Below are 24,881 nucleotides of genomic sequence, written 5' to 3'. Positions count from 1 at the left end.
GAAGCGCTACTTGCAGTGACCAATAGAGGCCGCTGTTGAACTGTAGTACAACAACGAAAACGTCATAAGCAGCATAACTACTTGTCCACACTGTAAGCCTTTATTTTAAGTCATTTTAAGCATGCATAAGCCTTTAAAGATATTCCAAATGTTCATGTGGTTGACCAAGTGTTGAAAGTTACAAAGCCTGCGGTTCAAGTTAAATACCCCTTTTTGACAGCATGATGAGCAGTCCTGTAATTAGGAGTCACCTGTTTCTGAAGGGTTTTCCATTTAGGGAGCGTGAAAATGGAAACGAGCCAGACAGACCTCTGAATAACCTCGACCTTAATGGATTGTAGTAGGCTCATCTCAACAGTAATATGGTGGCCTTCGTTGGTATCTTTCGGACCTTCTCCCGCATCGCCAAAGAAACTGTGAAGACAAGCCGCTTCAGACTAATTGGGAAACAATGCAATTATAGTAGAGTGGAGGTCGGGGCTGGCGTTAAGGTATGCTTATTATTATTTCGTATTGTTTAGCCTTAATGTATTTCGTTTTTAGCTACACTTAACATGCATGGGGATTTTGTGCGGTTCTTTCTTCTGGCCGAAAATAGCAGTATGAATATACACCAACACGAATGTCATTTGCACCAGCAAACGACTCGCATTACCTATACGCTGACTTCCTCTTTCACACTTGGTTGCGTGCTGTATCTGACTTCCCTGTCATGCAGGAAGTTACTCAAAGTATCCAAGTGAAGATGAGTGCGTGCATTGGCTTTGGGTGGAGCTCAGCACGCCATTCGGACGTGTAGAAACTTCCTTTAGTGTCATTTAGCTGTTCAGGGGACCATGGCGAAGGACAATAATCACCTTGGCCTACCCATGGCCCACATGGTGAGTGTGTGTGTGTGTGTGTGTGTGTGTGTGTGTGTGTGTGTGTGTGTGTGTGTGTGTGAGAGACAGTGAGAGACAATGTGTGTGTGTGTGTGTGAGACAATGTGTGTTGGTGTGTGTGTGTGTTTGTGAGACGATGTGTGAGCTGGTGGTGGTAGGTAGGCCTACTATCTGATTGTGAAAAATATTGATTCTTGAGTATTAGTCTACTATAGATCTGATCATTTTATTATTTCACAAGCTCAGAATCACCCTGTGCATGTAGATTCTCAAACTACATTTCCCAGGCTCCGTTATACCTACAGTACACGTAGATCAGTGCCATTGATCGTCTCCTCCTAGACCTGATGCAGTGCCGCTACAGTGTGATGTAACTCGGGAAAGATTCCCCCCACATGCTTGAGTCACCAGTGGAAAGCCCGCCAGGTCCGTTAGGCAATCTGCTGCATGAGGGCAGGGCTGGCTGGCGGTCTGAGCGGAGCGCTGCGCTGTCGGCCCCGCAGCGGCTCTCTGAAGGAGCCGGCTGCCGTTAGCGCGCTGGGTGGTTGTTGTTGCGTCTTTTGATTTTGGGTAAGCTTCCTCTCTTCTGGGTTTGGTTATTTTGTCTTTCACACCTTGGCCTCCAACTGTTTGCCATCTGTACTGCCTGCTCACTTCAGAGATGATGATGCATGATGACTCGCGTGCGTGCGTGCGTGTGTGTGTGTGATGATGATTTCCCGAACCAAAAGATGATGTGATATTCGAATGAAGCAAGGGGCGAGGCTAATGAATATAGCCCTGCCTGGCATGAGGGGTGTTAAGGGGCATGCAGCACTACACCGCTATGATGAATGAGGACCGAAACCAACAAGCGTGTGAATGGGGACAACCTGTAGAAAAGCACGCTTCCTCCTTCTGTCAAAGCAACAGCTGTAGCACCGCGTAGCACAGGGCACTTCCTAAAGAGTGACTGACAAACAAAAACAGAGGCCTACAGACATTCCTCTTCGTCATCCTCATTCTCATCATCACAATGGGTCAGGGGTCATTTGTTTGCTCTGACGAACATAAGCTGCATCATTAGCTCTGTCGCAGCCCCGCCCGCCCTCTGACAAACAGTTACATTCTGAAATGTTTTCACGGTAGTGGTGACTGACAGCTTTCCTTTCGCACCACACCCCAAGAAGCCTCAGAATAAATCCGGTTGCACTTGATTTCAATTAATGTAGGCGAAGTTAAGAGTAAACAAGTAAAATAAGTCAAATCTAGTGTTATCGAGTCTGTAAACTCTCTCAACCTGTCAAATGTCATTGTTATTCCATTGTTGAACTCTCTCTCTCTACCTCTACCTCTCTACCTCTCTATCTCTACCTCTCTATCTCTACCTCTCTTTCTCTCTCTCTCTTTCTACCCCTCTCTCTTTTTCTACCCCTCTCTTTCTACCTCTCTCTTAAAGGGCCAGGCTGTGTCAGATGGAGGTAAATATGAAGCATGTGCACTTTAAGTCCCATGTATTATCCTGAGAACAAAACCAAAACATGTCTGTACACGAAATGCAAATCCTGGGTCCTGGGCCATGCTGTGGGTGTGTGTTGGTGTGTGTGTTGTTTAGAGCTGAACATGTCTACACGGGGCTGTGCCGGCAGCAGCTCCAGCCTGCCAGGGATCCAGATCAGTCCGGCCAGCCAGGCCAACAGCGTCCTGAGCTGGGCCGTGTCCTTCGAGAAGCTCCTGGAGGATCCCACGGGAGTGCGCTACTTCACTGTGAGATATCTAGACTTACTACCGCCCGATGGATTTCCAGTTTTTCTGACGAGCACCTTCACCGCTGCACCCTGACTCTCGGCACGCCTGTTTTTGACTTCCATGTGGGTCTGGTTCGTCTTTTGTTTGTTTAGGACTTCTTGAATTCTGAGGTCAGCGCAGAAAACATCATGTTCTGGCAGGCCTGCGAAGAGTTCCAGAAGATACCAGCCACCAGTTCAGCAAAGGTATGGTACCACTGTTTGCCTTGGCTTTCTGGTCGACTTTTGAACCTGTATTGACATCTGATGCTTCCTGCCCTTACCTACTTTTATTGGAGTGTGTGAGCTTGACATTTTGGCACTGTTGATATAAGCTGGGGAGTTAAAACAAACCTTTAATTTCATTACAAATGTTTTATCGTCTCTAACCATGACGTCTTTATGTAGGTGTGGCAACAAGCTTGCATTCTTGTCTGTTCAATGATGTGTAAACTCGCTTATTTCTTTGTAATACTCAAAACCAAACCGCTTTCATTCAAATCTCACCTCTGCAGTCCTTGCAGGCCCTTAATTTGTCCCCATTTACTGTCTTAATTTAACATTTTGGTCATATTTTGTTTGGTTTTTATTTCTGCATGTGGTCTTAAGTGCTACAAATACAATGTTTTATTGGTACGATATATTCATGCCCATAACAATTTGTAGCAGAGGGTCCAGTGAGTCACCGGGTTCGACCCTACCTGCGGTTTCTCCCCAGCTAAAGGCCTCCGCCTGCTCCATCTACCAGACCTACCTGGCCTGTAGCGCCCCCTTTGCGGTCAACATCACCGACACCGCCAAGAACCAAACCCAGGACCTGGAGAGCCCTACTCCAGATATGTTTGACAAGGCCCAGTCCCAGGTCTGTCCCCTCCAGCCCAGCCACCCTCCCACTCATCCCTGTCACACACTCGTTGTCCTGCCTACTTTAGAGCTAGTTAGGCCATTTATTTGAGTAGCATTTTCTGTAAAAAAGGTTTTTTAATTCTCTTCACATCCCATAAGCAGACAATGTATCAAATTCCTCGACAATATATGAACAACGTTAATTACGTTGCTGTTGGTGCTCATGGAGCAGGACCAGAGTCTAGGCTCTGCAGACCTACTGCTGAAGCTGGCCATCTTTTGGTGCGTGGCTCTGGAGGGAGGGGCATGATGTTTTATGCTTTCAAATTTCTCTGGAATTACCGAACCCTGTTTTCTATCCGTTACGAGCCAATTTCGATTTAAGCATTCCAGTAATTTCAGACCAGTTAGGGCGTGTCTTCCCTGATTGGTTTGGATCATTGGTGTTGCGTGTCAATCACATGCACACACAGCGTTGTCATAGCAGCAGGAGGAGATGTTCTTATCTTATCTTATCTTCTTATCTTATTACGGTGCATATGTATATGTATATTGAGTATCTTTATTTATTGTAATTTTTTATTTACTCTTATCTTTTTCAGTACTTATTATTCAATACTTGCATTATTGTTTATCGTTTGTTTGTTAAGATCATACGCAACGAATACGAATACCAAGACAAATTCCTAATATCTGTAAATGTATTTGGCAATAAACCTTTTCTGATTCTGAGGAGAAAGCGGAGGGAGGCAATTTGACGGTTGTTTATTTTCAGAATTCTCTTATTTTCTGCGCGCTCTCTTTACAACTCTAGAGCCCTACCTTTAGCTAGCAGCCTTAATATAAGATGCACTTTATTAGTCCAAACCAAATTTGGAAATGGGCCTGTTCAAAAACGCCCCCCTGTTTGTGAACGTGCTCTCTGCCTGGGGGCGGGGGGCTGCAGATCTTTAAGCTGATGAAGATGGACAGCTACAGGCGCTTCGTGCGCTCTCCCCTCTACCAGAGCTGCTCTCTGGCCAGTGTGGAGGGCAGGCCTCTGCCCAGCCACCCGGCCGTCCACATGGGGTCGTGGGAGGACGTCGCCGCACACAGCCCCTCCTCCAGCAACGGCAAGATGGTGAGAGGAGCTGGAGAAGGGGGGCTCTGAATGGGATGGCGCAGTACAGAGAACGGATGGATGCTTACGTGTGTGTGTGTGTGTGTGTGTGTGTGTGTGTGTGTGTGTGTGTGTGTGTGTGTGTGTGTGTGTGTGTGTGTCAATCCTTAGGACCAGTCAAACAGCAGTCCAGGCAAACAACGGCGTAAGAGAGGATCCTGGGGAGGTGAGGGCCACACAGCAGCTGCACTCATATCAACGTGTTGTTCTGTGTATGAACGTGTAGTTCTGTGTATGAACGTGTTGTTCTGTGTATGAACGTGTAATTCTGTGCTGCTTCCACCAATACATACTCTAAATTAACGTTTAATTATTATTGTGTAGTTCCCAAGGTTCTCTCTCTCTTCTCCTCTCCGCAGCCGCAGACATGTTGTCAGCAGCTGGCGGCCACATGTCGGTGAAGTCAACCAGCAGCATGGAGTTGGGCTCCCTCTACAGGCGGGCCGAGGTCAGGACACCCACAGGCCCAGCCGGTCTGCACACAGAAACACAGCGCTGACCCAGATCCCAGATCAGCGCTGATTTAACGAGGACCAGGGTTCTGCCTCTGTCTCACCGCTCTGTGTGTGTCCCCGCCCCAGGACGGAGGCTTGAGCCCCGGCTCCCCGGGGGCCCCGGGGGGGAGGCGTCTGGGCGAGGGGGGGTACTGCTGCGTGTTCCTGCCCGACGGCAGCGCCTCCCTGGCCCCCACCCGGGCCGGCCTCTCCCTGAGGGACATGTTGGCCGGCCTGTGTGAGAAGAGGGGCTTCCCGCTGAAAGACGTCATCATCTACCTCCGGGACAAGGTACTGCCCCCCCACCCAACTGCCCCCCTACCACTCTCTGTATTTCAGCATCTTCTTAGTGTGTGTGTGTGTGTGTGTGTGTGTGTGTGTGTGTGTGTGTGTGTGTGTGTGTGTGTGTGTGTGTGTGTGTGTGTGTGTGTGTGTGTGTGTGTGTGTGTGTGTGTGTGTGTGTGTGTGTGTGTCCCCACAGCCCTTATCTATGGATCAGGACTGCTCCGTGTTGCGAGACCAGCAGGTGACCTTGGAGCTCAGAGTGATGCTCACGTGAGTCTGGGGGCTGCTCTCCTCTCCTTCTGCCTCGCTGTGCTTCTGACTCAGGGTGGAGGAGTAAATTCCAAAACAAAGGGCTCACAAATAACAATACCATGATTGAAGACCCCTTCTCCAGTCAATAGCCGCGTTTACATGGACACATCTGATCCACATGGATTTCTATGCGGATTAGAAAATGATCATGTATACGCCTCATTCGGAATACAATTATCTGTTCGGCATAAAATTCTATGCCGAATAGAAGAGGTGGTGTAGTCCGTTTTAATCGCCATGTATACACTTATTCAGAATAGATTGGGGTTTAACTTGGAGCAGCTGCAGTAGTTCGAAATTGGTCCACTGAGCTCCGTCTGTACTTTTATGTACACCGAACTTGACCGCTGTCAAGGAAAGTGGATTTATTGCCTGATTCACGTCTTTGTTATCACTCCGTAAAAGCAGTCTGGTAAGCGTGTCCGGTTGCTAAGCGACGGGACATGGGTGTTTATTAGGGCTGTAACGATACGCGTATCAAACCGAAAATCGCGATACTCAAAGCCACGATCCTGTCTCGCGGTGTGAGAAGGCAGAAGCGCGATACGCCCTTTCTAACTCTGCGGTCAAATTGTCCGATTGAAATTTGCTAATAATTTGTCTAGATAATAGTCTGCTGACAGCGCCCCCTCCTATCGATGCCGTAAGTATGCGACTGCAATCCTCCGTGGCTACGGAGGATCGCATTTCTCCACAGCCGTCGAAGTGCCGGAATGAAGCGGCCACCGATTATTGACAGGATGGGTACTTTATTCTACCGGACTCGTTCGCTTCTTCACTAGACACACGCGCTACCGCTCGCTCTCCTCGCTCGTCCACTCACTCGCTGACGTCACTCACACACGCATACGCACATTGCCATTCTGGCGCACACTCGTAACGCCTCGTTATTGCGACGTTCATGACCTTCAGGTTTTTCTCCATCTATTGAAAGTTAGGCTATTAAACATGTTGCATTCTATACGGCCTGATTATGTCATTATTTAAGCTACATAGCCTAATAAGTAGTGCTAATAAGGATATTTGACTAAACCAACCAAACAGTTGAAAAAAGCATCCTCCCACACGTTATTTCTTTATTCATTTAGCTATACTTTAATAGTATTCTTTCTGTTCAAATCTGTTCAGTGTTCCAAATTATTTGTTATTAAATGTTACATTAAGTTAATTGGTATATAAGTGTTGTTTAAATAAAATGCTTTTTAAATTTCAAAAAATCGTGGGATGTATCGAACCGTGGGACAAAAATCGTGATACAAACCGAATCGTGAGTTTGTGTATCGTTACAGCCCTAGTGTTTATTAATGACGGGTTTGCGTATCGTAATGTCCGCGCGCGTCCGAGATAACTGTAAATGGAGTAGGCTACTACTAGTACTTTTGCAGGCTGAACGTTAATATACTTCTTAACTTAGAGGGATGGCAGCTGCAGTAGTTCGCAATTGGACCTTCGAGGAGACTAATGTTCTCTTGGAGGAGGGGGGAAATATAAAGATCGGACGAGAAATTGACATAGATGTGCTGTCCTCCTCCTTCTTAATTGAAGGAGCAGGCAGAGAAAAGCTCTCTCCTGCTGTGCTTTCATTAAAATCTAATTCACAATGCCAAATAGTGATAAGACGTCCATTATGTCGCCGCCGGTCCAGAGATGTGTCAGGTGTGCGCAAGAGACATAACGGACACTTTTGTTACTTCCATGTATACAGTACATTCGGATCACATTTTAGGAACAGATCTATTCCGCATAGAAATCTATGGGGATCAGATGTGCCATGTAAACGCGACTAATGTGTTGTGTACTAACGCAGAAGTATCGATTCGATTGACATTCAGAAGAAGAGAGAACTTTCTAACAAACATAATTTTCTGTATTTATCTATTGCTTGATTTTAGTTTTTATAAACAAAGAGATGAGACTATGGCAGGAATCTCCGGTTCCAGATATGTGTGGGGACTCTAGCTATAAACCAGCTGTACTCTGACTGTGTGTGTGTGTGTGTGTGTGTGTGTGTGTGTGTGTGTGTGTGTGTGTGTGTGTGTGTGTGTGTGTGTGTGTGTGTGTGTGTGTGTGTGTGTGTGTGTGTGTGTGTGTGTGTGTGTGTGTGTGTGTGTGTGTGTGTGTAGGCTGGAGGTGGTGTCCACGGGTAAGACGACGGTGTATATGGTGAAGTCCAGCCGGACTCTGCAGGACACCCTCTCCGTGGTGCTTCAGAAGAACCCGCTCAAACTCCAGGACACGCTGGTCACCATGGTAACGGTCGATGCGCTGCTCACGGATGTTCATGTGTGTCGAGAGATGCTAGGTACATGGGAGCGCGTTGCTGCGCTGAGGAGGCCTCGTCTCTGAGCGGTTCTGTGTGTTCCTCAGAGTGGGAGCAGCCAGGCTCTGGACATGGCCACCTGTGTGTACCAACTGGCCAATAAGACGCTGCAGCTCCACAGTATCAAAGGTGTGTACGCTGTCCCTCCCCACCACTGCAGCCAGCGAGGGCTTGGGTTGGGTTGTGTGTTCTGATGTTGACCATGAAACGGAGAATAAAGCATGGTGACCATCACAGAAGACAAGCCTTGCCCTAGTGGTCGGCTTTGAGGTTTTGGTGGACATGATGGCAGGTTAACCAAATGGATCTTGGTATCATGTTTATGAGATTAGGCAGGACGTGTGTTCATGTAGGCTTACCCTGATGCCTCAAATGTAAAAGCGGCAAATCTGAGACAAAGACGATTCATTTTGCTCACCTGCTATCTGATTGACAGCTGATCGGCGTGAGTTCAACACTTGCCTTCTGCAAACCCTCATCCCATAATAATGTGCTATATCGGTGCAGAGAGGGGGGAGAGTGGACCGGGTTTCAGCTACCCTGATCCCCTGGAGACTTAGGATGTTTCATGCTTTGTTTTGAATTTGAGAAGATGAATTATGAAATCTAAACTCTGAGCTTTCTGAAGGGCAGAATGTCCTACGGCAGCCGGGCCTGATTCTACCTTTGGGTTTGAAGAAAATGAACAGCGACGCAATTGTATCGACGCGGGTTTGCTGTACAGAGCATTTCAACCAAGGAGAAACGGAAGCAGCCCAGCGCTCGGTGACGTGTCCAGCAGGAGACCACCACCTCCTTCTGGTGCATCGCTGCAGCGTAGCACACGCCCCTTTGGACCATATGCTCAATGTTCCCGTTTTGTTTAGTTTCTTAACCTCGGTTCTTCTCGAGGCTAACCGGAGTCACACATCCATGGCCCCAACTTCCTCCTATGTCGTAACGTTGAGATGTCATCTGAACGGCCTGGTGATCTCCTCTGCTGCTCCATCCGGTCGTTCGCTCTTAAGAAATCACTCCGTGAATCAGCTCAGCAGAGAGAGACACTGCTATTCGGTCCGGGGCTCGCCCCCTTGTCCACTTTGAATAATCTGTCTCCTCCTGCGCTCCATCTACTTCACTACGTCCTTGGTCAGCACCTACCCTTAATAAAAAGCCGTGTTGCAGTCCCTTCTACTATCAGTGCCTTGTCGTTGTGCTCCCGTATCTCGGCCCGTTCCTCGGGTTTCATTTGTTTGTGTTAGGTCCCGGTGTCGCGGTTCATTTGGCGCGTCTGAGCGGGGTGTCACATCGAGTTCAGCTCACGTCCTCATCCCCGTGCCCCGAGACCCGAACACCACTTCACTTTGGATCAGCAGGCCGCGGCGGAGCTACAGCTATTCAATTTATAGGAAGGAGAGGGAGAGAGAGAGAGGGAGAGAGAGAGGGGGAGGGAGAGAGGGGGAGAGGGGGAGAGAGGGGGAGAGCGAGAGAGCGCGCCTCTGTCCCAGAAGAGGCCGTTAAACTATTGTCAGTAATGTTTCATTCCACTGGGTTGATGTTTAGCACCGCCTAGACGCGGCGCTGGAACACCACCGTGCGTCTCCCTGTTTACTACGACCCCCGTGGCCGGGCCGTCTGAGGAATGGTGTTCTATTCATAATGAACACACTGGTTCCCAGAGCAATTTTGTTGTGTCTTTATGTCCTGTGCGTAGACAAAGACAGCAGTCCTGGGTCCAGAGGCAGTACTGGTACCACAGCCACCAAACAGGTGAGACTCAGCACTCTGAGCCAATCAGATCTCTCACACACACACACACACACACACACACACACACACACACACACACACACACACACACACACACACACACACACACACACACACACACACACACACACACACACACACACACACACACACACACACACACACACACACACACAAATAGTTCCAACATCAACTAAACCTTAATGAAATGCAGAGCTGAATCTTTTTACAGGATGTAATTCTGTTTTCTTTTTTTTCTTTTTAGCCGATCACGATGTAGTTGTTCATATTAAGGCTTTGCTCAGCATTAGCTTATTGTTACCTGCTGTTCCCCCAGGCTGCATGTTACGATGTAAAGTGATGGGCTTTGATTGTAATGTAGTTTCACGTTACGATGTAAAGTGATGGGCTTTGATTGTAATGTACTTTCATGTTACGATGTAAAGTGATGGGCTTTGATTGTAATGTAGTTTCATGTTAAGATGTAAAGTGGGTGATGGGCTTTGATTGTAAGTTTGTTTCCAGGGCAGCACAGCGTCTCCGGACGGGAACGGGGCGCGGGCGAGTGGACAGCCGGACAGAACCCAACCCAGGCCCAGTAAGATATGCGACATAGAGGGTATGAATTAGCAGGGAGTGGCTGACTGGTCTCACAGGCGCAGCCCCGTCATATCTATCTATTTTACCAAGCATCCTTATATTTTCACTTCAATTGGTGTATTTGATATTTGAAAAGCCAGGCCAGGACTCGGATGAATCGAATTCCCATCTGCCTTTCCCTACATGAGGAATTGGTCTGAAGGCACTATTGTGCCTTCAGACCAATTCCTAATTGGAAAATAGTTTTTTATCAAACGCTGGCAATTGTTGTTAGGACAATCAGCCCATCCCCGTGACGTCACAGGACGGGAACCGTAGATAAAGCAGCAAATAGAACCTCAGGAAGCAGCGCTAGGGCCGTGAGCCTGACACCTCTCTCCCGCGGGGCAGAGATGCTGGAGCTACTGGCCCGCGCCCAGTGCTGCCGGGTGGACGACCAGCGAGGGCCTCTGACCCGGGAGCACCTGGAGCTGCCCGCCTTCCTGCTGCTGCCCGCCCAGCCCGGAGACCCCCCCGCCCCCGACGCCCCCACCAGCAGCCCCCCCGCCAGCAGCCCCCCCACCCCTCCCCCCGCCGCCCCCCACGTCACAGGGGGCCCCGGAGGGGGGGCGGAGGGGGGCGCGCCGGCGCCCCCGGAGCCGGAGCCCAAGAGCCTCAAGGAAACGTCCATCGGATGCCCCCAGCCCCCCAGGGGACCCGGGAGGGCAGGGGGGGGGGGTCCCGTGGTCCCGGGGGGGCAGGGGACCCGGGGGGGGCGGGGGGGGGGGCGGGGGTCCCGTGGTCCCGTGGTCCCGGGGGGGCAGGGGACCCGGGGGGGGCGGGGGGGGGGGGGGGGGGTCCCGTGGTCCCGTGGTCCCGTGGACCCGGGGGGGCAGGGGACCCGGGGGGGGCGGGGGGGGGGGGGTCCCGTGGTCCCGGGGGGGCAGGGGACCCGGGGGGGCAGGGGTCCCGGGGTGTTCCTTGGTCCTCTGTGCGTTATCTTCGGCCCCTCAATGTGTGAAGGGCAGCGGCCTGGTGGCTTTGGTCACCCTCAGAGGAAGGCTCTTGTTCCCTTTTTTATTTTTTTATGGATTTTCCCGGACTGTTTTCCTGGTCGGACAGTGGGGCAACACGGAGGGGTACCCCGTGAAAAGAAAACACTGTTTGAAACCAATGAATTGTTATTTGCTTCAATGTTAAGAGCTATGTTATGAAAAAGTGTTTCAGGTGCTAAGGAAATGTTTCTATTTAATTTGAATGGGATAGATGGCTAGCTGCAGGGTTCCCACAGTTAAACCCAGCTCTTCACCCCCCTGTCTTCATCTCCATGGCGCGTTGCTCGTCTAATAACCCGGGTTCTGACTCTGGGTTCTGACTCTGGGTTCTGACTCTGGGTTCTGACTCTGGGTTCTGACTCTGGGTTCTGACTCTGGGTTCTGACTCTAGCTACGGGTGGTCAACCTGAGGACGGGACAAACTGGGCAGGGCCTCTGAGGGGACTGACCAGCAGTCATTTTGTGGATATTAGTGCGTGTGTTGCACAAACAATTCTTGTTTTTTAAGAAAGATTATAAAGGCTTGATATATTTATTTTGTAAAATGTTTATTTTCTATATGATTGCGTGATGTTTGTTTGCTGTGTCGACACTTGGCCAATCCCTTTGTTAGATCTCCTGCCCCTTACTACTGTCCTCTGAAGACTGGAGATGATTCTCAGTACTGCGTTTCAGCTACATCACGGCTCAGGTTCCTTGGTGGTGACGTTAGCCCACATTGCATATTTTCAAAATAAAAATGTTTTCTGGGCTTTGGCTTTTTATGTCCGTTTCTGTTAAAGGGGACAGTTCTGGTTCAAGAAATATATGGTTGTGTGAGCGCAATTACATAAACATTGGTGAAATGTAACATTGACTTTTAATTTGCACTTTGTCATAAAGTAGATTGTTGGAGGAAAACAGCTCAAATATGAGGCCTTCTCTCCGTATTCCTTTAGTCTTTAAGATCACGCCGTCAAAGAATGAGTCCACTACGGAGATCAGTGCAGAGCTGCTTTTGTCTGTCCCCATCTGTCCCCATTCTTTGGCTTCAAAGACCTGTTGCAAATATGTGAGAGCTTCTTTAGTCTGAGGGGGCTATGGAGGGCATTGTTTGGGTGTAATCATTAACTCAATCAAATAGAATAGCTTACAAAACAACAGATTGAAAAACCTAACGTAGCTCCATTTCTAACACCATCTGAACCTGTCCACCTTCTGTGAGGACCCTGACGGCTGCATCACCGTGGGGTCCGGGAGAGGCTCCAACCGCCGGACCCTGCAGCGCACGGGAAGGCTGCAGGGTCCGGGAGAGGCTCCAACCGCCGGACCCTGCAGCGCACGGGGAAGGCTGCAGGGTCCGGGAGAGGCTCCAACCGCCGGACCCTGCAGCGCACGGGGAAGGCTGCTGGGTCCGGGAGAGGCTCCAACCGCCGGACCCTGCAGCGCACGGGGAAGGCTGCAGGGTCCGGGAGAGGCTCCAACCGCCGGACCCTGCAGCGCACGGGGAAGGCTGCTGGACGGGCCGTCCCACTCCCCTCCCTCCTGGACAGCTACGGGACCGCCCCCCCCGCAAAGCAACCAGCATAGTGGGGGACGCCAGCCACCCCTCAGCATAGTGGGGGACGCCAGCCACCCCTCAGCATAGTGGGGGACGCCAGCCACCCCTCAGCATAGTGGGGGACCCCAGCCACCCCTCAGCATAGTGGGGGACCCCAGCCACCCCTCAGCATAGTGGGGGACCCCAGCCACCCCTCTGCATAGTGGGGGACCCCAGCCACCCCTCAGCATAGTGGGGGACCCCAGCCACCCCTCAGCATAGTTGGGGACCCCAGCCACCCCTCTGCATAGTGGGGGACCCCAGCCACCCCTCTGCATAGTGGGGGACCCCAGCCACCCCTCAGCATAGTGGGGGACCCCAGCCACCCCTCAGCATAGTTGGGGACCCCAGCCACCCCTCCAGCCCCTCCAGCCTCCTGCCGTCTGGGAGACGGTTAGCAGCCTCCGGGCCGACTCCACCAGGCGGTCAGGAAGCTCAACTCTGCCCTCACTCCCTCCCTCCTCTCCCTCCCCTCGCTCCCTTCTCTCTCCCTTCTGTCCCCTCTCTCCCGTCCCTCCCTCCCCTCTCTCCCTTCCCTCCCTCCCTCCCCTCCCTCCCCTCTCTCCCTTCCCTCCCTCCCTCCCCCCTCTCCCTTCCCTCCCCTCTCTCCCTTCCCTCTCTCCTTCCCTCCCTCCCTCCCTCCCCTCTCTCCCTTCTCTCCCTTCTGTCCCCTCTCTCCCGTCCCTCCCTCCCCTCTCTCCCTTCTCTCCCTTCCCTCCCCTCTCTCCCTTCTCTCCCCTCTCTCCCTTCCCTCCCTCCCTTCCCTCCCCTCTCTCCCTTCCCTTCCCTCTCTCCCTCCCCTCTCTCCCTTCCCTCTCTCCCTTCCCTCCCTTCTCTCCCCTCCCTCCCCTCTCTCCCTTCCCTCCCTCCCTTCCCTCTCTCCCCTCTCTCCCTTCCCTCTCTCCCTTCCCTCCCTCCCTCCCCTCCCTCCCCTCTCTCCCTTCTCTCCCTTCCCTCCCTCCCTCCCCTCTCTCCCTTCCCTCCCTCCCTTCCCTCTCTCCCCTCTCTCCCTTCCCTCTCTCCCTTCCCTCCCTCTCTCCCCTCTCTCCCTTCCCTCCCCTCCCTACCTCCCTTCTCCCCCTTCCTTCCCCTCTCTCTTCTCTCCCCTCTCCCTTCCCTCCCTCCTTTCCCTCCCCTCTCCCTCCCTTCTCTCCCCTTCCTCTCCCTTCCCGTCCCTCCCTCCCTTCCCTCCTCTCTCCCTCCCTTCTCTCCCTCCCCTCCCCTCTCTCTTCTCTACCCTCCCTCCCTTCCCGTCCCTCCCTCCCTTCCCTCCCCTCTCCCTCTCCTCCCCTCCCTCCCTTCCCTCCCTCCCTCCCCTCTCTCCCTCCCTCCCTCCCTCCCTCCCCTCTCTCCCCTCTCTCCCTTTGCCGCCACCATCTCTGGACTTTGAAACCCATAATGTTCTTCATATTGCACATTTCAATCTATTTACTTTTTAAACTATTTTATGTGTAGTTTTGTTTTGCCTTACCTTGGCACTATTCAGAATTATTTTGCACTATTCTTTGCACTATTTATTTATTAGTTATTTACTTTTCTCCTTCTCTCCTCATGCACCGTGGGTTGAGACAAACGCTATTCGATCCCTCCGTTGGTCTGGCACATCATCTGGAGTTAACAATAAAGCTGACTTTGACTTGGATCCCCACCATGTAATAGTTTCACAAAAGCCTTAAAATACATTCCTATAGACTGCATAATCTACCCACATTATATGAATCTGAGAATATATACAAAATAATATTGAATGCATAACCACATATATCCTCCATACAATATCTTAAATTGTGTTTCAGTATGACATTCAGTCACTCTCAAGACGAACGCACAAAAGGGACTGAGCTCTGATTGGCTGGTCGGTGCGCTGAGCGTGTGTGTGTGTGTGTGTGTGTGTGTGCGCGCAGTCGCTGCGTTGGTGGCAGAGTAGTGAATGGGCAGAGAGAGGGGTGTGCTCTGAGAGGCAGACACACCATCGGCAGGCAGAGCAGGAGCAGCACACACAACCTCCCCGCACAACCTCCACGCACAACCTCCACGCACAGCCTCCACGCACAACCTCCACGCACAACCTCCCCGAGAGAGAGAGAGAGAGAGAGAGGGAGGGAGAGCAAGGTGAGTGGACTCTCCCCAATCCCTCATTATTATTAGGATGCATGCCAGCAATTCAGGTGTAATTGGGTGGGGGGGAGGGGGGGGGGGGTTGGGGGACAGCATGTGTCTGTCTGTCTGTCTGTCTGTCTGGACCGCGTCCGTATGTCTCTCTCTTTCTCAGCGTTATTCTGAAGTCAGCGGTGTGGATGCTGGATGATCCCATTGTCGTGATTTATGGTTTATGATTGATATTCCATTATTCAGGAGGGTGCAGGGGGAGGGGGGGGGGGGGTTGTGGAGGAATTCCCTCCCTCGCCACACCCTTCCCAGTGCTGTGGGATGTGTAATCACCCGCTCTGCTGTGAATATGCATGGTGTGTGTGTGAGTGTGTTTGTGTGTGTGTGTTTGTGTGTGAGCGTGAGTTTGTGTGTGTGTGTGTGTGTGTGTGGTGGGGGATTTGGCACTCTGACTCGCTATCAGGTGAGGGACAGATTGTCTTCCTGTGCGGAGGTCGTTTGGTGAGCTGGGTAGGATGGTAGGGGTGGTGGAGGTGGAGTTGGTGGTGGTGTTGGTGGTGGTGTTGGTGGAGGTGGTTGATACAGCAGCAGAGATTCCCCTCCGTGTCTCAGGACACGGTGTCCTTGTGGCGGTGGTGATAAAGACCCATCCTCCTGGGCTCCTTTCATGCCTGCGGCCAAGCAATCACTGCCAGGGTGTGTGTGGGTTTGGGTGGATGGATGTGTGTGGGTGTGTGCGTGTGTGTCAGTGTGTGTGTGTATGTAGGGGGAGGGGTGTTGTGTGTGTGTTTGTGTGCGTGTGTGTCTGGGTTTCTGATTTATATCTTTGCGTAGTGTATAGGGGTGTGTGTATTTTTGTGTTTGCTTGTATATGTGTGTATATGGGGACACACACACACGCACACACACGCACACGCACACACACAGTTATTCTGAGTTTGCAGCAGGTCATTTACAGCTGGAGCAGCCTGCTCACTTGAACTGGGCTTAAAGTGATTCAATGTGATCACGTAGTACTTTTTATTTAATTCATCCACCAGCTCAACCTAGATAGTCACTGGAATATTATCTGTAAAGTTTAATGTTTGCATATGTTTAGTGCCTTACTATTGGTATAGTGTATAGTTTAATAGTCAGTGGCATTCACACACACACACACACACACACACACACACACACACACACACACACACACACACACACACACACACACACCCCCCCCCCCCCCCAAAGTGTCTTATCTCGCTTTAAGCCAGATGGGAGCAAGTTAATTACAGCTGTGACCCAATTGTTGAAGGATTTACTTAAAAAAACTTTCAGTCTCGTTAATTCCCCGCTACGAACAAATGAGCAGGCTCCCTACGTTAAAGCCAGCGCTGTAAAGGTTAACTAGCTCTTAAACGGCTGCATTAGGGGGGCTGCGTGGGGCTGCCTCATGTTGGCGACCCCCAGGTCACTGGCAGAGGAGCTGGAGAGGCCCAATAAGGAAAGGGAAACGCATTTGTACTCCTCGTACTGAATTTATGTCGACCAGTCTTGTAGAAAGGGGTCTTGCATGCTTCTTACGGTTTGTGTGTGTGTGTGTGTGTGCGCGTGTGTGTAGCCTGGGGTAATGCATTAGACCACAGCGTTGTGTTTTTTATTCATATATATATAATAAACTATAATATATATTTTTTTACATTCAAAGATTCCCTCGCATCAACGTGTTTTCCCCGGGCTCCCTTGCACTTTACTCCCCCGGTGAACATGCGCTCTTCTAACCCGAACAAAAGACATGTACTTAAATCTTCTTTCTTTGTGTCTTCAAAAACAAAAGTAAGAGGAGCAAAACAGGGACGGGGTTAAGGCCGAGAGACAAGTGAGCCCTCATCACATCGCTATTATCTTTGGGCCATCTCTCAGTGAGCCATCACCCATCATGGGAGCATTTGATTAGGATCTCTGCAGAATCATAACCAACGCATTGTAAGAGGCCAATAGAGGTTTTCCACCAAGAGAAACCAACACCCTCCAAGTGTCTTCTGTGTTGCGGCCCAGCTGGGCCCAAACGTTGCATGCACGCCTGCTGTGCTGTTTGTTTCACTCTATAGCATCGACCACCGCCTGGGGGAGGGTTCAAACCGCCAGCGTGTCAATTATAAGCAAAAATGGAGGAGACACGTCCAAATAAGGTCAGCGGACCTGACGCGGTCCACAGATCACCCTGCGGGCTCGTCTCGCTGCACAGAGGTAATGATAAACGCTGGCGTGAGCTGTCAGCGCCATCGACTGCGTGTTTATCCGTCGGCGCGTTGTTGTCCTTAATGAGGCTGATCGAGAGGGGAGTCCCGCCGTGCACAGCGCTCCACCGGCCTAACAGGAGCCCTGCACATGCAGCAGGCGCTCGTTGTGTTGTTGTGTTTCCGTACTCGTACTCGCCACGTCAATGCTTATCAGAGGGAAACTAAGAGTATGACGAGGCATGCAGGAATACATCGGTGGATGAGACATTTGCGATAATATTTTAATCAACAATAACGATCATAATCCACATGCATAGTTCTTATTGAGTCTATTGTGATTGATAAGAAAAAACATCTGTGGCAATGTTACAAATGAGATGCTTATATTTGAGTCTATTTTCCACGGCACCGCAGCTGGGGCTGGTCTCACTCACTCACTTCATACCGAGGACGCTAATCCCTTAAAGACACAGCGAAATTGCTTAATTGAAAGGCATGCTATTAAAGAAGTAAAGCAGATTGAGACAGGCAAGATGCATCATCCCAAACAACCCAGCACACGTAGAAAGGGGACGATTGGGGTACAGGCTCAGCATGAGGGTGGGGCTCACTCTACCGTTTCAAAACTCCAATGGTGTTGGTTCATCCTTTTGAAATTTGATTAGGCTCCTCTTAAAAAGCCACCGTTATTGTGACAGCTCGACTGGTTCCTTCCTGCTCTGCCCCCACCTGTTCACCGAATGCGAACTAATGCGGAACTATAGCCTTATCGTGCTGTGACGTGATGGTGAGAGATAAACTATCTTGGTGGATCATTGCATGGCATTGTTTCCTCAGTCGATGTGAACACATAATCATTCAGTTATGTGGATGTTGTTTGGTTGCCCCAGGCAAAGATAATTCGGTTCAGTTTATGCTTTATGTTTCTCCTGCCATCCCCGGAGTCAAAGCAGGCACACACACACACACACACACACACACACACACACACACACACACACACACACACACACACACACACACACACACACACACACACACACACAGGCTCGCACATGCACACACGCACATGACACACACACACACACACACACACACACACACACACACACACACACACACACACACACACACACACACACACACACACACACACACACACACACACACACACACACACACACACACACACAGCATGCGTAGACTGCAATCCAAGACAGACAAAGTGCAGCAAAGTTGACCACACACAAATTGTCTCAGGGCCTTTAATCAGTGTAAATTATATTATGAACCGACGATCACACTTAAAACGGTCATGCCAGCCTGCCACCAAAAACGGAAACGATCTCCGCCTTTCCTCGGACAGAGTCGCCCCCTGGTGGGGTGCGTGTGTTACAGATATTTGAGCGTCCTACAGCGGAGGTTCAGAACGCCTCGCAGAGCAACGTTTCAATCGGTCAGACGGGTAATCACCGTGGGCGCTGTACTGGCGCTTCTTAGAACATGACACGTCTCGTGACAAATAAAGCATTCATCACTCACACGGCTGTCAACGTGTTTTCTCCCCAATCCACCCACCCACCCAACCCCACCATCACCTCCCTCCCCCGCCAAACGCAGGGAGACCAGGCGCACCTTTGCAAGGATCAATCCAGAGGACGTCGTCCATCTTCCACCTCGTTGCCAGCGCCAGATCGCTCTTGGAATCACTCCCTTTTTTAACTCCATTCTAACGCCATGGAGCAGAAAATAAACGAGGTACGTGACAGAAACGTCTTTGCAGACCTATGATCTCTCCATTTCTCTCTCTCTCGCTCTCTCGCTCTCGCTCTCTCTCCCTCTACAATGTCTGTATATTTAAATAAAATCAATTAAGGCCGGTATCACAATTCCAACCACTACCTCCTCTTCCTCCTCCCTCTCCCTCGCTCTCTCCCTCCCTGTCTCCCCCCCCCCCCTCAGCAGACTCCCACCAACACATCGCCTCAGAAGCACATGAAGAACCGCTCCAAGTCCACGGACGAGCTCCAGCACCCCCGCAGGGTGAGTGGGTCTCACATCAACGCTCTGTTTCATCATGTGCTCCGAGAAGACAACCCTCCCCATCGACCCCGCCCCGCGGCTGACTGTCCTCCCCCCCCCTCTTTTTAGGCTTTCTCCTCACAGAAGTCCCTGCCAGGGAGACCAGAGCTGGAGCATGTCAAGGTGAGTGTGTGTGTGTGTGTGTGTGTGTGTGTGTGTGTGTGTGTGTGTGTGAGAGCCGTTTCTTTCCAATGAATGAAGGAGCTTGACACCATGCCAGCATGTGGCGGCCATCTTCCCTCCTCAGACCGCCGTCCAGTAATATCTAGCCCCTACTGTAGAGCCCGGCCCCCCGCTCTCCCCCAGGGGCCGCTCTCAGAGCGGATCAGGGCCCGCTCCTGGCGTAGCTCCTGGCGTAGCTCCTGACGTAGCTCCTGACGTAGCTCCTGACGTAGCTCCTGACGTAGCGCTGCACGGGCAGCTGGCCGGTGAAGCAGACTCATATTAATGTGATGGCCAACGCCCGAGGGTCCTGCCGTGACCGCTCTGGCAGAGAGGTTTACATATATACTCCCCCTTACCCCATTGCCCCCTTACTGTGGGTAAGGACTAAACCACTCTGGGTACACCCCGGGGGTGGTGCGCCCCCCCCCCGCTGAGCAGAGGTCACCTACCAACGTCGAAGTTATCAACAGTGATTAGATAGGAGTTGTTCTTTTATCAAATCGTATCATTCGGTCGCATTCGGTCGGACCTGATACAGAATGAGGGGTCCCCTTAGTGGAACAATAATACAAACCATTTCAGCATTATTGACCAATCAGGAGCAGGTGGACCAGCGGTTTCTAATGCGTGCTGCTTCCTGTTGTGTTTGCAGGAGGGCCCCGATGACACGGAGTCCTCCACCTCCTCCACCGAGGAGCTGAAGGAGGAACAGGAGTGACTTCCCCCCGCCCTCCCCCTCCTCCTCCACCATCACCCCCTCCTCCTCTTCCTCCTCCTCCTCCTCCTCCCCACCCGCTCGCCCCCCTCCCCTTACCCTCCCAGACGCCTGTTGTGGGACGGATGACTGCTGTCCCCCCCACACCCCCATGACGTCATCTCACAACACACACACACACACACACACACACACCAAGGCGCTCTACCCAGAGACAGCTGTAGCGACCTGATCCAGAACACACACACACACACACACACACACACACACACACACACACACACACACACACACACACACACACACACACACACACACACACACACACACACACACACACCCCAGACGACCATACACACATGCACACAAGCACACACATGAACACGCACACACACTAAGACGATCATTAGATGTGCCATGATTATGGATGTGCATTGTGATTTCATCGTCTGGGGCAAAGTGAATGTGAAATGACAATAAAGATGTCTTGGTTGAGTGTGAAGGCCTCACTCCTCTCCCCACCTCCTGTCACTGGCGTTTCCTCGAACCGACTTCCTGTTCCACTCTGCCTCCTCCATGGCATCCTTGTGTTTTTAGACAAGATAAGATAAGAAAGAGCTTTATTCATCCCGAAGGAAATATTTTTGCCAGAGATTGCAAAAAAAATGTCAAAACATAAGAATAAAAAAGATTGATGATTAGAATGTGTGCAATGATAAATGAGAAACACTTTGCCAGAAACAGACGCACGGTATCATTCATATCATTGATGTTGGACTGGAAATGTCTGTTGTATGGAAAATGTATGTATGTACAGTATATATATGTGTGTGTGTATGTGTGCAGTCCCGTCAAGTTAAAAGCAACACAGTTGTCTCTCAAAGCAAGACCTTGAACCAGTCAGGCAACAAGGCAGCCTTTCAAATGACAGAGTACAACCCAGCCGGCCCAGTGCTGGTTTATATTCCACTTACTGGTGCAAGGTTGGGGGACGTTTGGCCTCTCTCTGGGACGGTTACGGACTGATTCGCAGGAAGAGCGCCAGCTGCATGGCATCTGTCACACTCTGATTGGCAGAGGGGGAGAGTTTCACCCACTGGTTGGTAGCCTGGTTTAACCCCAGGCCGCCTGGTGGGGGCGCCAGACGAAGCAGAGCACAGAGCCCCCTCCTCTCCTCGCTCTAGCTAACATCTTGGGAGGGCTTATCGGCAGGAAGGGCTTTTACCACTGACGTTGGTTCATAGCCAGATTGTCACTTACTGCTGCGCGCGTCTGTGGTTTTGTGTGTGTGTGTGTTTGTGTGTGTGTGCGTGTGCGTGTGTGTGTGAGAGTGACAGGGAGAGTGGTAGAGAGGGGGAGAGTGGGTGATTGTTTGTGTGAGATAGAGCGCAAGAGAGCGAGGAAGAGAGAGACAGTTAGTGTGGTTACCATTGAGTGAGCATATGCGTGTCAGTGGGTCTATCTCCTTTCAAATTATTCCATGAACTCTCTCTCTCTCTCTCTCTCTCTCTCTCTCTCTCTCTCTCTCTCTCTCTCTCTCTCTCTCTCTCTCTCTCTTTCTCTCTCTCTCTCTCTCTCTCCCCCTTCGTTTAATAGCATGCTTAATTTCTACTCCAGTTTCCCCAATAACACATTTATATAAACTCCCCCCTCCCCCGAGTCGTCCCTCCTGCCCCCCCCCCCCCCCCCCCCCCCCCCCCCCCCCCCCCCCCCCCCCCCCCCCCCCCCCCCCCCCCCCCCCCCCCCCCGCTGGGTCCGCCTGAGTTCGTGCGTTGCTCCGCTGCTCCCCAGGATTTCAGAATAAAAGCCTCGCATCAGCTGATTCTTTGTACTTTGTTTAGAAAAAAACGCAGATATGACAGAAATGACTGAATAATAAAACCATAATTATTAACAATAACCCCATTTAATCGACAACAACGGCCCTGATAACTGAGGCTGAGGTCCTGAGTGTTAGTGTGTGTTTAATCATGGGTCAGTGCGTGGATGGTTTGAGGTTTTTTTATCTATAAAAATGGTTTTATAATCATAAAAAATATTCAAATGCAATGAATTTGAATAATATTAATAATAATAATTTCCTCCATAATTTGAACAAATAATATCAATGGAATGCGTAATGGCCGTTCCTCAGTTGACCACTAGATGTCAGATTTTTTTTTCCCTGAATCAGAGGACCCTGGCTGGTTCAGGCAGCCATCCTAAATCAAAATGAGATAGAAAGAGCTGACTAAATAAACCACTTAAAAAAATATCTGGTTGAACCGAACCACCTTTTAAATATTATTTTAGCCGAACTGGATGAACCCTGAGCAGAATGCAGAATGTGAAGTAAGGTTACTGGTCTGGCTGTATATTACCCAGTGTTACTGGTTAACACTAAGTTACCACCAAGTTAATCAGCAAGAGGAGAGGAGTTTCTCTGTAAAGCTCTTATAATAAAGTTCACACGCTCTATTTAATGCCTGCCACCAACACACTCCGTTCAGGGGTCCGTGGTTCACACCTCCAATACCAAGGTAAGCTTCATCGATGATATTGACTGAAAGATAAACTAAATCAACCAGATATACTATTCAATGAGTACCTCGATCATTTTCAAGTCTTACATCTTTAATGTGCAATGTTTCATGACATTATTTTTGTTGAATAATTTATTGTATATTTAATGCTTGCCAGGACTCATATAGTTTAGGATCTATTCACAATACAGCTGTCATGAATTGACAGCAATCCCCCATGGTTAGCAACCCAGGATTTGCTTTAACCATAAAACTGCATGCAATGACAATCATTTTGTGTGAAATATATGCATGAGTTTAATCGCACACACACTCACACACACACACACACACACACACACACACACACACACACACACACACACACACACACACACACACACACACACACACACACACAACCCACTACTTTAACATCACAATGGCGTGGACAATTCAGATGATGTGGTCAAAGTAATTACAGTAATAAGGCTACTGTAATTACTAAACCTTCCATCCAAACCGCTGCCTTTAAGATCAAGGGTCTTCCTCCTGGATCCCTGTGCTATACTAAAGTACATAATAGCAGAGCCAGGAAACAAAACAGAAAACAGCAAGGAAGCGAGATGTAGAAAAAGAAAAAAGGCAAATGTTTGGAGTTGATCAGATTTCTATAACCCGCGATGAATGGCTCGATCCAGCCTGCAGCTGCATCAGAAAATTGAGGGCAGAAACTGTTTTACGCGGGTGTTGAGGTTTCCTTTATTGCCCTGATAAGGCGTTCATTTGACGATGCAGTTTAAGGCGCAGTGCTCTGAGACGATATGTTTCATGTTTTGTGTTTTTCTTCTTGGACGACAGCCAAACGGTTGACCTGCAAATCCAAGGACACCTGCCAGAGAATAAACAGAGCGCTGCAGCTCCTCATAAGCGATAAACTCGGTGGCGCGATGAAAATACTCTTTATCAGAAGTGCAAAAGTGTCTCGCTAAAAGACATGCGGTTTGAACTCATTTGACTTGTTTTGTCCTCACCCTGCAGGTGGCTGATACACTCCATTCATTTTCTCAGTTATCTGTCTTTCTCTCTGCAGCAATCGACTCAAGCCGCCCCCCCAACAACCCCACAGGAGCCCCATAGCACCCATAGCGATGTTATCCCGGCACATCATCTTACTGCCCTCCGTGGGGAGCCTCGAAGGCCTACCCAACTCCCCTGGTAAACTAGACTCCAGGCTCCGCCTCCTACGACTGAGATGCGTCCTAGGACGCATCTCAGTCGTCCAAAGCGTCTGCGTTTGTAATGAAGGTGTGCGTTCAAATCTGAAAAGAAGGTTTTTATGAAATGAGTCTATTGTCCCTCCTGGCTCCTTCACCAAGCTAACAGTCGGTTTATAGCTGACTGTGAGATGTATATACTGTATATTTAGACATTTATCCTCATTATTATATTACATTTACTAGACATTCGGTCGGTGAGTCCTGGAGATCTCTGTGGTACGGTTATTTAAAGTTCTACATCCAGTTATCCCTCACTTTAACTTCCCAACTTTCCCAGGGCTAAGGTCCGCCCCCCCAGAGCCCCCAGTCCCAGCAGAGAGGGCCCCGTGCACTGCTAGCTGAGAGGGCCCCGTGCACTGCTAGCAGAGAGGGCCCCGTGCACTGCTAGGAGAGAGGGAGGGCCCCGTGCACTGCTAGGAGAGAGAGAGAGAGAGGGCCCCGTGCACTGCTAGGAGAGAGGGCCCCGTGCACTGCTAGGAGAGAGAGAGAGGGCCCCGTGCACTGCTAGGAGAGAGAGAGAGAGGGCCCCGTGCACTGCTAGGAGAGAGGGCCCCGTGCACTGCTAGGAGAGAGGGCCCCGTGCACTGCTAGGAGAGAGGGCCCCGTGCACTGCTAGGAGAGAGGGCCCCGTGCACTGCTAGGAGAGAGGGAGGGCCCCGTGCACTGCTAGGAGAGAGGGAGGGCCCCGTGCACTGCTAGGAGAGAGAGAGAGGGCCCCGTGCACTGCTAGGAGAGAGGGCCCCGTGCACTGCTAGGAGAGAGAGAGAGGGCCCCGTGCA

The 24,881-nt window shown here is 50.6% G+C and overlaps 2 protein-coding genes and 1 long non-coding RNA gene across 5 annotated transcripts in view; all 3 read left to right on the top strand.

Moving 5' to 3' along the window:
* Positions 1-711: 711 nt before the first annotated feature.
* Positions 712-13,015, top strand: rgs14b (regulator of G protein signaling 14b). Its single transcript, XM_030367754.1, has 16 exons — positions 712-881; positions 2,320-2,341; positions 2,476-2,627; positions 2,762-2,854; positions 3,366-3,509; positions 4,440-4,613; positions 4,764-4,818; positions 5,012-5,100; positions 5,234-5,437; positions 5,628-5,701; positions 7,867-7,993; positions 8,111-8,192; positions 9,757-9,812; positions 10,338-10,431; positions 10,803-11,153; positions 12,711-13,015. The coding sequence occupies exons 1-16, from the start codon at positions 837-839 to the stop codon at positions 13,013-13,015; spliced, it is 2,067 nt and encodes a 688-aa protein (XP_030223614.1). The 5' UTR covers positions 712-836.
* A 1,429-nt stretch (positions 13,016-14,444) lies between these two features.
* Positions 14,445-21,025, top strand: LOC115552582 (uncharacterized). 2 transcript variants are annotated; one of them, XR_003978336.1, is made up of 5 exons: positions 14,445-15,137; positions 18,980-19,117; positions 19,325-19,402; positions 19,511-19,564; positions 20,259-21,025. It is a non-coding gene; the product is annotated as an uncharacterized LOC115552582 (long non-coding RNA). The 2 variants fall into 2 exon arrangements; XR_003978337.1 differs by lacking the exon at positions 14,445-15,137 and adding an exon at positions 16,960-17,366.
* A 1,709-nt stretch (positions 21,026-22,734) lies between these two features.
* slc34a1b (solute carrier family 34 member 1b) overlaps positions 22,735-24,881 on the top strand; it is a 23,361-nt gene continuing 21,214 nt past the window's right edge. Inside the window, exons 1-2 of one of the 2 annotated variants that reach the window (XM_030368757.1) lie at positions 22,735-22,840; positions 23,916-24,040. In XM_030368757.1, coding sequence (XP_030224617.1) covers positions 23,974-24,040 — 67 coding nt within the window. In that variant the 5' untranslated portion in view covers positions 22,735-22,840; positions 23,916-23,973. Of the gene's footprint in view, positions 22,841-23,893; positions 24,041-24,881 lie in introns of both variants that reach the window. The other variant, XM_030368756.1, reaches the window with a different exon arrangement.

The sequence above is a fragment of the Gadus morhua genome, chromosome 10 (genome assembly GCF_902167405.1).
Source record: "Gadus morhua chromosome 10, gadMor3.0, whole genome shotgun sequence".
NCBI lineage: Eukaryota > Metazoa > Chordata > Actinopteri > Gadiformes > Gadidae > Gadus > Gadus morhua.
This window is presented reverse-complemented; position numbering and strand designations above follow the sequence as displayed.

Coding starts and splice junctions, on each gene's coding strand:
- rgs14b (XM_030367754.1), top strand. CDS start 837: ATGGCGAAGGACAATAATCACCTTGGCCTACCCATGGCCCACATG. Junction 2,855..3,365: donor CAGCCACCAGTTCAGCAAAG/GTATGGTACCAC, acceptor GTTTCTCCCCAG/CTAAAGGCCTCCGCCTGCTC. Junction 11,154..12,710: donor CGTGGTCCCGGGGGGGCAGG/GGACCCGGGGGG, acceptor CGGACCCTGCAG/CGCACGGGAAGGCTGCAGGG.